Genomic DNA, 12,893 nt, shown 5'->3' on the forward strand with positions numbered 1-12,893 from the left:
AAAGACTTTTCACACCGAGCCAGCGAAAAGGTAAGTTTTCGTAAAACTTCAGAAATTTTCAGGAAATGTTCCTGGGACCCCCCGAAATAAGTATAGACATGTGGGATCACTATGAGTGCCTGTTGAAGGGAGTTTGGTATTACATGCAACCGAATAATAAATAGATTATTATCCCAAATTTTGTTTTCTCTGTATTGTACATAGTCGGCATTATAAGTTTGTGTGTGAGATTGCAAGCAGGCCAAGAGCCTGAACATGAGTAAGTTGGAGCTTGTGAGAACACCTGTCGGAGACAGGACTGAGACTTTGACTCAGAGAGACTGTGTTTGCAGACTAGCTGCCCAATTAGTCAGGGGCGAAGAAGTGAGTTAGTTGCCCTAAATGGGGGCTAGGTGTTTATTATTTTGTGTAAATTTGTGTTGTACCTGATTTATGCTGAAAATTAAAGCATAATTCCGTTTATTTACCGGAAAGCCATAAAAAGTGGGAGGCACATATAGAAACCGTTGTAATTCCTACACCGTTCACCTTATTTGCATGTAATTACCCTCAAATTAAATCTGAAAGTCTGCAGTTAAAGCACATCTTGTTTGTTTCATTTCAAAGCCATTATGGTGGTGAATAGAGGCCAAAATATGAAAATTCTGTCAATGTCCCAATATTTATGCACCTGACTGTATATATCTCCTTGATAAAGCAGCCATCGGCGAAACGTGCATCGGCATCCAAGCTGCTGCCCAATTGGCACAATTGAATGCATACACGTTAAAATTGATACAAACGTGTATATGTGATACCGGGCTTATGGGGAGAATGTTTTAGTATAAGTTATACTGTCCAGAGGCTTTAATAGACAAGCTGAGAGATTGTGATAAAGAAAAGTAACATATGGGGAGTTGACTGAGTACTAGTAGTCAACACCAAAGTAATACAAATATAAGAACAGTGAAAACATCAAACACTATCATATGTTTAGAAATTGATACTTCAACTGCCGGGTGTTATACTGTTAATCATCTCAATAAAACTGCAGCAACTGGGAGGATAATTACTAAATGTAAATACACAAGTCATTTCTCCCCTGTACTCCACCAGTACAATAACATAGCCACTGTGGTAACACCATACAACATACATTTCCCATTTAAGAATTATTTAAAGTGTAGCAAATTACTACATGGAGTGTGATAATACCAAGAGTGGGATAATATCAACAGTATCATATGCTTTGAAACTGATACTAGAATTGCCGGATGTTACACTAAGACTGTCTATCATCTTAACAAGACTGCAACAATTGGGAGGACTATTACCAAATATAAAGATATAAATAATCTCTCCTCCGTACTACACCAATAAAATACTAAAACTATTGTGACAGCATCATATAACATAACATCCCCCACTTAATAATTATTTGAGTGTAGCAAATTATTACACGGGCACAGTGTGATAATATCAACATTGAGAGCGTACCCCTTTAGCTGCACCTATAAGCACCGGGTACTACTGCTGTCTCAAAACACTTAAATCTTACGCTAGCACTTTCAGTCTTAGTCTAAAATCAGATGTTTTATCTATATTTATCAGTTAATATCTGATACGCCCCTATGTGGGGGCCATATTGTAATTGATATTGCAGTACCTATTTTAAATGGATTGCACTCTTAGTCTCCTTATTGGACCCACCAATGAAGTATTTTAAGTACTGTATATGTTAAGCAATGCTGCTGTTAGGTGATGGGCTGTAAACCTACTCTACTTGGCCCTATCTCTTCCCAAGGTAGAGATACAAGTTACCTTCTATACACGCCTCTAGTGATAGATATTCAAAAGGAGGTGTATGTATGCAGAGGGGTGTATGTTTGTAAGATTAGCCATTCAGGTAAAATATGAATCTCAAGGGATAAATGTCTGTCACCCCTTCCCCTCCTTTAGGTGATGTGATAGGACTACAATGTAGTTACGACCACTACTTTCGCAGGAAGTTAGGCAGGGCCAGGCCTGTTTTGTATTTTATTGGCAGTAATTCTATGCAAGTTTGGCGGGGTAGGCTCCTGATGTCCCCTTATGATGTTTTGTCTTTAGAATCATGTGGTTAACCTCCATATCTACTGACAGCAGGGCCGTAGCTAGAGGTGTGCGGCCGCACAGAGCACAGTGCTTTGTTGGCGGCACTGTAGACATCCCACGGCCCCTGCTTCTGACTGCAGGGTGCCTGTAACGGCACTGCAGGGCACTCAGAGCGCTAGCTACGGCTCTGACTGACAGTTGTCATGGATTCGAGCTCTTGGGTCAGATATGTTTTCTAAGTATATCTTCAAGGGTACAGAGTCCTAGTTTATATCTTACACTCAGGCTGAGCCAAAAATTGCTCAGCCTGAGTGTAAGATATAAGTCTTCCATGCAGTTTTCATAGAGGCCTGGGTTTTCAATCCAGTCTGAGAGACTAAATTACAATGGTTTTGCCTAAAAAACCCCCCAAAAAACAAGCTCTCGACGTACTCCGTCTTAGTTTAAGGGCTTACGCTCGGTCCTCGTGGATGAGAAACAGCTTAGGCTGTAATGTAAAGGGTCAGCTGTAGCTTAGTGGTTTCTTTATGAACCTCACAAGCGTGAACCAATCCCTCCGGGGATTTGCAACCTGCCAGTTCTATCTGACCTTTAATAATCCATTTATCTCCCTGGGTTAGGGAAGACTGTTTGTTTTTTTTGTTGTGTAGATGTATCACTTCTGTATATGTACATCCTCAATAGAGCTCTCTAAGGATAGTCTGGTCTCTCCCCTGACCCAGTTCCATGGCTGGGTGTTCTAATGGTGTAGGTCTGGCCTCCTTGTATGTCCATACATGTCTCCACTAACAGTTCTGCTAGTTTTCTACACGGATTTTCTAGTGCAACACCATCAGTCTGAAGTCCACACTGTAGAGCATTGGGTCTCAGTCTACCTACAAGAACTTATTGATACTCTTCATGCCTGAGGCTGCTGGTCACTGAAACTGTCAGTACAGTTATGCAAAGTGTCCAGGCGGCTCCTGGTCGCTCACAGGTAAGCGGGTTTGACTCACCATTGTCTAGGTCAGGGCTTGACAAATTTTTCTAAAATCTAGGAGCCAGGATGAAAGTGTAGGAGCCAGACCACAGTCCCCTCAAAAAAAATTACAGGCGTGAGGAGCACAGCTCTGTGTGTTATGCAACTTATACACACTATACTAGTCCACAAAATGGTCACAGTTGAATGGATACAGTAAAATGGAGACCCCCTCACTGCTCTGCACAGCTCCCCTGCTACACCCTCCAGTCATAACACACCACATTTCACATAAAATAATGGTGCCAGAAAGTACAACAAAACCCCCTCCCCTCGTCACACCATAGACCCTAATACAGGAGAGCTCTATGCAGCCGGAGACAGTAGACAGCCGGGACGTACAGGAGGATCAGCGTAGACAGGGGCAGACAGCAGGGATCAGAGCAGGCCAGGATGGAGAGGAGTCGTCAGCAGGCCGGGACGGACAGAGGCACAGCAGTTACCGCACGCGACACTCAGCACATGCACTTCTGTGCATGATATGAACACCGCAATACTATAGGCACGAATCTCAGCCAGAGCTGATGAGGATCTGCTTCTTCCCTCACTGCAAAATCTAGTAGCCAGGAAGCAAAATCTGATAGCCATGGCGACCTGGCCCACAGGATTTGTCGAGCCCTGGTCTAGGTGGATGCTTCGGATAACACACACCTGATACATCACCCTAGCTGCTGTTGGGCCGCTCATCTGTCACTATATGTTACTTTTCACGTAAACAGGCTCTACACCTTAGTAGATGGGTCCTTAGTTCCACAAGCGGTATTCCTCACCCCTAGAGCGCTGTGTTTGTCTGCTTTACACTGATGTTTCTATCTCCCTGCCAGTATTCCAGGGAGGAGGTGTCTGATAGGGGTGAGCATAGTTGAAACAGGGCTTGTCAGCCATGTTGGAGTCACTATTTTCAATTCCAGTCTCAGAAGAGGATTGTATATTTCTATTGTCTAGATTTCTCCTAGCAGCGTTATGCTTTTTTTTTTTTTTATTTCAGTTTCTCTGCCAGGAGGGATATTGGTAGTTCTCTCCTTGTATTGCAAGGTAGTGTGCTGTGCTGCTTCTCGATGGCCGCTGTTGTGTCTATGATTTTTCATGATTCGTCCATGGACTGTAATAGAAGAAGATGACTATATTATACTAAAATCCATTGGAAAACTGTTTTTGCTGTTTTGCTTCTATTTAGTTTTTCATGACACAGTAGGGCACATCTTCTTTACTTGGTCTTCTTTTCTCAAGTGATCCTTGCTGGTTTACTCCAGTTAGTCCATGTCCTTTTTCTAGACACACACTCTCCGTTGAAGATGTGCCCTATTGCATCTTCACAGATGTCCTCCTGGTTCCTAATACACTCAGTAAGGTGCTTGCATATGGATAGTTCTTGCAGAGACCCGTGGCCATTGCCTTGTGAGGTAGCAATTTGGATATATTAGCCTAGTGGTCCAAGGCTCCATTCATTAAGCAGAGATTTGTATTGTTGACTCTCCTAAATTAATAGGTTGAGGGGCCTTTTGGGTCCTCGCACTTCCGGTGTGGCCTTTGCAGCCATGATCCTGAAGTGTTTAGGTTCCAGTTTGTTTTCTTTTCCTACTATGTTATGCAGGAAGCTGGTCTGTCTGCATTCTTCCATCACATTTGGAAGCCTTCTGCAGCTTGGTTGCACATTAAGGTGTTCTTTACCATGGCTGCTGGGGTCTTGTTGTTTCTTTCAGGCTAAGTGAACGCTGGTCTTCGCTTGTGCTCTTTCTAGGAAACCAGTTGTTGCCTTAGTTATCAGTTTTTCGGCAAAGGTTTTGTTCGACTCCGGTTACCATCCATACTGCCTCCTTCTCCTGCTCAGTGGCTCACATGTGTGGGGCTCTTTGCGCTCAGACCCTTCCACTCGTTTAGAGCCCCTCAACTAGGTAGTCCTTCAGCATGATCCAGGACACCTTCTTCTGTAGTTGGCTCTTGCCTTCATATATACTCTGTTTTCTCTTAGGTCGAATACATCTTCGCCTTTTTGCTAGAATTTTCTGTAGAGTGGCATAGTTGTGAATATGTATAACTCTCTGACATTTGGTAGTCGCCGATTTTCTTTTGTCAGCTGCAGCGGAATCTTTCCTGTCTTCGGTTCTGGGTTCCATTGTCCGCTGTACTGGCCTCTTCACTGTCATCGGATTGGGTTAGATTGTTTCGAGTTTGTTTTCATTGTTTACCTTCCCCAACAAATTCTTGGTCGGTGTTCTCAGCTCCCAATAGTCAAGACTGCTCTTTTTCAGTTACATTTTACAATGCTTAGTCGTGCCATTCTGCTCGCTGGGCTACAGTGAGATTCTAGGTGGCTGTCAGGCGAGGTGTTAGTCTTCTCTTCTTGACCATGTGATGCTTGATCCTCAGCTCTTGTTTAAAGAATTGCCATGTCATCTGTTTGACGGCGGTTCCTGTTTAGGCAGGATTTCAGGGTGGCAGGTTTTCACAGCGCCTCCCACCCCAGAAGGTTACCTTTGGGACATCCCCATTGTCTACTCTCCAGTGTTCCGTAGTGGATGAAGTAGAATATAGGATTTTGGTACTTACCGATAAATCCCTTTCTCCGATTCCACAGGGGACACTCAGTTTACTTACAATGGGGAGAATTCACAGGAAATATAACTTTTTAAAAAAGTTTTCAATACCATAGGAAGTGAGTTTTGCGTAGACAAAATTAGACCTAAACTAACCCATACCACTTGTAAGTAATGCTTATAAAACATTTATGAATGCCATGTAAGAACAAGGTTTTTCTTTTCTTAGATTTTATACCTGTGTGTGTGTGTGTGTGTGTGTGTGTGTGTGTGTGTGTGTGTGTGTGTATGTATGTATATATATATATATATTTTTTTTATATACTGAGTGGACAAATTATTATGTTAGTACTTTGTTGGGCCACCTTTTCCCCTTAATATGGCTTGAATTCTTTTGGCATGGATTTTGCTACTAAGGGCCGTATTCAATTAGAAGCGAAAAGTCTGTTGCCGGTCTTTTCGCTGTCAGCGCTGGTTTTGGGTACGAAAATCCCCGTATTCAATTCCAAATCTGCAAAAACGGGACTCGGTGAAACTGAAATCGGTGAAAAGTTCTGTCAGTTTTGGGGAAATCAGCCTGACACCCCCCAAAATATGCACTGACATGAGGGATCACTATGGGTACCCCCGAATAGCCCTGTTAAAGGTATTTGGGTTTTTAATGCTCTCAATAGGTGCTATTTAGCGTCTTTCAGTAAGTGGGGATGAATAGCATTTACAACTTTTTGGGGGGAAAATAAGTATTCCCATCAAAGTTGGGGGACATGAAAATGGGTGCAAGCATATTTTTAAGTTGCTAAAATCAAGCATTAAAAAGCACCAAAAACACACCTTCAGCAAACACCTGCAATCAAAAATACACCTCCCCCCCCATACTTGCAGACCCCCCCAAAGGCTATTTCGCTAGTTTTTGAATTTGTACCCCCACTCTGATTTTTTTCGCCCATTTTTTCAAAGTGCTCTTTTGGGGTGTCCTTTGTGTATTTTGCGTTTTTTTTACACAATTTGCGTCAAGGGGGGTGTACAAAGGGTACAGGGTAGTTTCTGCACCCCAAAGCCCCAATTCTGCACTTTTTTCCGCCGGGTATTCATATCCGAAACTTTTTCGCCCATTGCATTGTGTTTAAACACTGGCGAAAATACGCTGAAATTGAATACGGGGATAAATGAAATCAGCTAAAATGACGTCAGTGGCGAAAAAGTTTTGCTGAAAATGGCTTTTCGCTGCTAATTGAATACGGCCCTAAATGTTGGTCTGTTTTGTGGGAAATTTTTTCCTAAATGTGATGAACTGCATCTTCCCATTCCCAAAGGTTTGATGGTGGATCCATGCTTTCGTACTGTTGTTTCCATATCCCCACTCTACCATCTGCATAGTGTAATTGAAAACGTGATTCGTCAAACCTCAAGACATATTTGCTGTCCTGGTTCCTGAGCAAACTGGAAGTGTTTCGCCCTGTTTACAGCATATAGCAATGGTGTACAGACAGGCCTTCTGCGTTTGTAGCCCATACAATGTAATGTGCGGCATACTGTTCATTGGGAGGCCTTCTCAATTGACTCCTGATGCAGATAATCCGTAATTTGATGCAGTGTTGCCCGTCCGTGGGACTTAACAAGTCTGCCCATTCTCTGTTCCCATTAAGCATCCATTTACAACCACAGGCCTTGCACTGAGACAGTTTTTTTTTTATCTGCTGGTCCACTCTGTGTGCACTTTTACTACTACCGTCCTCAAACAATTCACTAGTGCAGCCATTTTGCTAATGCTCACACCTCTGCTGAAAGAGTCAACAATCATTCCACATTCAAAGTCCATCGGATCACGTGACTTACCCATTATTTCATGAGTGATTCACTTCTGCAGAAAAGTTTCTTTGCATAAAAGCTTCTAGTTGTCCTAATAATTTGGCTACTCCATGTTTGAAAACAAAATTAAAATAATTTTTCATGATCCTTCATCTGGTTCCTTTTACTAAATTAGTGCTATTCCAAATGTGTATCTCAAAATGAAATCTGCTAGCTTTCCTGGGGATAAAGATACCAGATATAAGCACTTTATATAAGTTACAAGATCCTAATGCTAATAAGCTCAAGGGAAAAAGATCTGCAATTTGTCACTGACCGCCGAGGTCCATCAATTAGAGACACATGCAGCTGTCCCTATTGCCTGACTGCTTGGTCTCAGAACAATATGGACAACTCAATGTCGTAGAAGAGAAACGGTCAAGCAACACTCTGTTACCTGAGCAGGAGAGCGCATCACTTGTGCTGGACTGTGAGTCATTAATGAACCCGCTGAAAGCCATGATTGTAGGAGCTATTTTTCTTATTAACATAACACACTGAATTCCACCCAAATTTTTAAAATGTGGGTGGATTATTCTTCTTTAAGCTCCAGTAGGCTCTGTACAGCGAGTTAGTAAGCTTAGAGACATTAAGTGGCTTAATTAAAAAATATACCTCTCCTGATAAGCTCTCCAATACTATATCCCATGTTTTTCAGTAGAATGTACATGCATATTTGATTATTATTTGTACATTTTTAATGTAATTTGCAGTTTAATTGTTTTGATAATTAAATTAGAGCTCAGGATAAAGGATTTAATGTCATGTCTTATTCTTGCCTACATGTATAGAAAACTTACAATCGCCGGTGATTACAGCAATGCCTGAAGCATACTGCGGATGCTCCAGGGAGCTGTAAGGGCAGCGATGTGACCATCTGAAGCAATCCTAAAGACGTTCCAGGGGGCACTGCTGCATAGATTCTGGCTGCAGGGTGCCATTCTAGCCTGCTTACTTCCTGTTAAGGCCTATGAGGAATCTAGATGCAGTGACTATATGGCTTATGATCTCCTGAGTATACTTGGGGACATCGGGAATTGAATGTTTAAGCAGAACATAGGTGCAATTGGTTGGAAGGGAGACTTGCGTAACAGCAAACATTAAATCAAGTACTTTGTGCCAGAACTATTGCAACCTGTGACAACTCCACTATATGTGGGACAGGGTGACTTGTGAACCACAATGATGCCAGCAAAGGTCAGATGAAGGCTGGTAAATGGCAGTTCTAATGAATACAGATGCATATCAAGCTCAAAGCTGCTGCTTCCCAGATTTCTGCTTCAAGGGTCTCCCCCATGTCTGCTTCCCCCCAACGCTCATGCAGCTCTTTATCAAATTGACCATGTTTATTTAGCAATAACTAAAATGTGGCTATTAGGCCTCTATGGAGGCATAGAGCCTCAAAAGTGGATGGCTGGATTGGACCTTGAGGTTTGGCTACAGCAGAGGTTCCCGAACTCTGCCATTACAATCCAGTTTTAAGAATATCCATTCTTGATTCCACATGGTTAAATCAAATTGGCTTAGATACTGATTAAGTCACGTGTGTTTCTGATGTTTACCTGATATCCTTAAGACATTGACTGTAATGGAGGAGTTTGGGACCCTCTGGGCTACACAATAAAACAAGTGGCTAACTTGTAAATAATGGCAAAAGGTATTAGAGGGAGGGTTGAAGCAAAAAAAAACCCAGAGCTCCGAGAACTCAGGAAAAGTGGTGCTCAGGTAGAGATGTAATATTATGCCTTGTCAAGGGGTTCAGGCCTAGAGGAAAGTCTGGGTTATCCCCCAGTGATCATAATGTGGGGATTAGTTATTGGAGAGAGTGCAGGCGAACGATAAGACCATATTGACAGAAGGACATTAACATATTCTTAATGAATATAGCCATCAATCGTTATTAATTAGAACATTATTATGCTTAAGCATACACTAATGGCTAACCAATGCAATTCTGCCCTTCAGCTTCTTTCTGGAGAAAAACATGTTTGTCTTCTTCTTGAACATCCTACGGCAGAAGTCTGGGCGCTACGTCTGCGGGCAGCTTCTTCAGACATTAAACATGCTGTTTGAGAATATAAATCATGAGACATCTTTGTGTAAGTATCTCACAAAGGGGGAGAATTACAAAACCTAAGGAGGGCGAATGGAGGTGGTGCCCATAGCAACCAATCAGCTTGTAGCTATGATTTATTCTATACAATAGTGCTACAATCGGATTGTTTGCGATGGGCAACTTCTCCACCTTTCCTCTTTAGAAGGTTTAATACATCTCCTCCAGAAACTTATATACTGCTATATCATGGACTGATTAACCATTGTCATTTATTGGTAAAACAAAATATCTGCTACTGGTGGTAGTATGTAACAAACTGAACAGTCACTTTTCTTTCTGTATATAAATGAAAAGTAGGCACATTCTGTTAAGTGTTGGAGACCTCACATAATTCTAGTGGTAGTCTTATAACAATTATTGATGTGTTTTTAGAGCTGTGACTTCCAAACTGGCCGCAGGGTGCTAGGTGTGGCCTCACCAATGAACTAAGCAGTGACGTCACCACCTAACCTTTCTGCTACTACTTCCTCTTCCTGTGCATTGTAGCGTCTGACTGGCCTTAACAATTGCTTTGCTGTGTTGTATTACGGTTCCCTGAAATAGTGACTCCTAGATCCCTTTCCTACTTGGCAGTTGTCATTTATACCATATTTTGCCTATCTAATTTGAGAAACAAGGGCATGAGTTTGTCTTTTTCGGCACTGTGCGTAAGTTGACAGACACTTCTCTATTCCTTTAATCATACATTGAAAGTTAAGTTTTACTATACAAGGTAGATTCTTGTGCCCCAAAAAAGAGAGTACTTTCTTTCCCTTTTCTGAATGCTATTCCTTTAATCAGCCTAGTTAATTGGTTACACAAATATGTAAATACTTTCAATTCAATACCAGTAATTAAGATATTGAAGAGTACAGGTCCAAGTATACATCCCTTGGTTACATCAGTCAGCCAGTCACAAAAGCAATAAATGCTGCCTGGCATCTTGTACATTGCTGGATGTTCCAGTATTCTCTTTGCATTGTCACCATTCATTTCTCACCTACTTATGGCAGGATGACTGGTGTGTGGTTGCCAGCTTCTTCTCTGCTTCAATCAGTCTACTGGGACTACTTTTTTAATAACTGGTTGGCTATTTCAGTTAATGTAACTAGAACCCCCATAAGCTATTTGGGTGTCTTGGATGTATCTCACTTGGCTAAAATAACTTGTTTGCTTTCAGATGTTATATCAGTATCCCCTCCTATGCTAACATATGGTATTTATTTCAGCACCATATTCTTAGTGCTGCTTCCCATGGGGGATGGATCTTGCATATTTTCGTACTGCGCATGCTCCATATCAGAGCGCACACATCTATGGACTATACAGAGTACTTAGCAACTCAGTCACCTCTCCACATGGCGACTGAAGGGGCATAACTGGGTGCTAGAAGGATGTTCTCATTCAGGCATATGAATAGGGGCAGTGCAGTTGCATAGATGTGTACAACCGTTTTCTTTGTGCGCACAGTGCGAGTGCAGTTGCTTCTGACTTGTAGTCCACTCTGAATTAGCCCCATAATTTCTACATAAGGGTCCATAGGGTATCCACAGGATACCTTGGGGTATAGGTGATGACGTCAGGCATCGGGCACCATAGAGTTAAAGTTTTCAGCCTCCCAGGATGCACTAGGGTCCCCCTCCTATACCCCGCCCCCGAGCCAAGGCATCTCAGTTTTTGTTGGTGCCCGGCTCGGAGTCTGATGCACCTGTTTAGAGGGGGGCTAAGGTTAACCCCTGAAGTTTCTTCGTAAGTAGCTGTGGCTGCTCCTCTGGAAGTACAGCATGAACAGTCAATGCTGACGTCCATGCTGTCTTCCCTACACCCCCGCCGGTACCAGAACGCCGATACTGATCCGGGGATGCTGGTAAGCATCTGGGGTCACAGCTAGCGGTGACCCCAGATGTTTGGGACCATGGCCGGATTCAAGGGGGCAGCAGGTAAGCAGCGTGGTCCCGCGGTGGGTCCCTGCTGAGTACATGGTCCAGAGTCCCCAGGCAGGGGGCTCCCTGGGGACTGGCTGCAGCGTGGAGCCAGGTAACTAACCTGCGCTTCCACTACCACCCTGGGACAGCGGACCACGGCTGAGAGGTAGCGCTGCGGCGTCCCAGGGGTTAATTGCAGGCCAGGGGAGCGTGCCTTCCCTATACACAGCCGGCGCCTCCCCGCTGCACACAGCCCTCTCTGCATCTGCTGACTGGCCCTGTGGCAGCGCTCCTCCCCCAGGCCGGCCTCCTCTCTGCTCCTCGGTGGCCATCTTTGCTGAAGCATGGTGAGCGCTGCTGGACGCTGATGATCGGTGGCATCGTGGTCTGGGTCCCCCGGCATACCTCTCCTCCGTTGGTAACAGGTCTGTGTATGCAGGGCTGTGTCCTACCAGGCTCTGTGTCTGCGTAGTTGAGGATCAGCGCTGATAGTGCAGGAATTGATTTCTTTGCATTGTATGTGACTTCTGCTAGCGTCTGCTGCCTGTACTTTCACTTTCTACTGTCAGCCATTTCACTGTCCCTGCTCTTCTTCTGCTAAAGCCCTTGCGGTGCGGTGATTGCAGGGTGGTTTTCCCACTATACTAACAAGTATCAGTGAGAGGGGTCACATACTTACCATCATGTCTGAGAGTGACTTTCCTCTCCAGCTTATGTGTACTACGTGTAAGGTACCAATAGCGGAGGGGGAGGGTAACGCGGAGGGGCTATGTCGGCAGTGTTATATATTGGCGCGGCCAATTACTGTCACGGCTCCGGTACAGGAACCGCCCTGGGCTTGTTTCGCCAAAGCGCTTACAACCCTAGTGGGCCAGTTAGCTCCGCAGCCTGCGTTTTCACAGATGGGATTGTCCCAGCAGTCAGTGGTGTCGTCACCCATGCAGGGTTCCCGAGACAATTGATGTTACCCCACAGTCTCCCTATTTCCCCTCCCCAGGTCTCTCAGGAGCCTGTGTGGGTTAATTCACTGACAAGTTCTGTACAGCATTTGTCGGACGTGTTACAAGGGGAGTCTGTGTTGCGGCCAGTGGCGTCTTTGTCCGCTCCTTATGAGGATGACGACGGGACGTCTGATGATGGGGAAATTCTGGATCTTTCTGACCAAGAACCTCTCCGTACTAAAGAGTCGGGCGCTAAGTCCAAGGTTTATATTCCTGGCCTTATTCGGGCAGTCCGCACGGCTTTAGTGATTGAGGATGAAGATCCTCCGGTGTCCAAGTCAAAATATGCCTTTTTTAAGGCTATTAATGGTGACGCCACAGTGTTTCCTCTTTCGGGTCTGTTAGTAGACCATTTAGAGGAGGCGTGGAAACACCCTGGTAAACGGTATCAGCCTC

General features: G+C 43.9%; 1 protein-coding gene across 6 annotated transcripts in view; it reads left to right on the plus strand.

Annotated features, from left to right (window-relative positions):
- Positions 1-12,893, plus strand: part of CLEC16A (C-type lectin domain containing 16A) — a 437,038-nt gene that overhangs the window by 13,430 nt on the left and 410,715 nt on the right. For all 6 annotated transcript variants that reach the window (XM_088466918.1, XM_088466921.1, XM_088466922.1 and 3 more), the window contains exon 3: positions 9,442-9,575. In XM_088466918.1, the coding sequence (XP_088323044.1) occupies positions 9,442-9,575 (134 nt within the window). The remainder of the gene's footprint in view (positions 1-9,441; positions 9,576-12,893) is intronic.

Source organism: Taudactylus pleione, unplaced genomic scaffold (assembly GCF_031769625.1).
Source record: "Taudactylus pleione unplaced genomic scaffold, aTauple2 ptg000066l, whole genome shotgun sequence".
Classification (NCBI taxonomy): domain Eukaryota; kingdom Metazoa; phylum Chordata; class Amphibia; order Anura; family Myobatrachidae; genus Taudactylus; species Taudactylus pleione.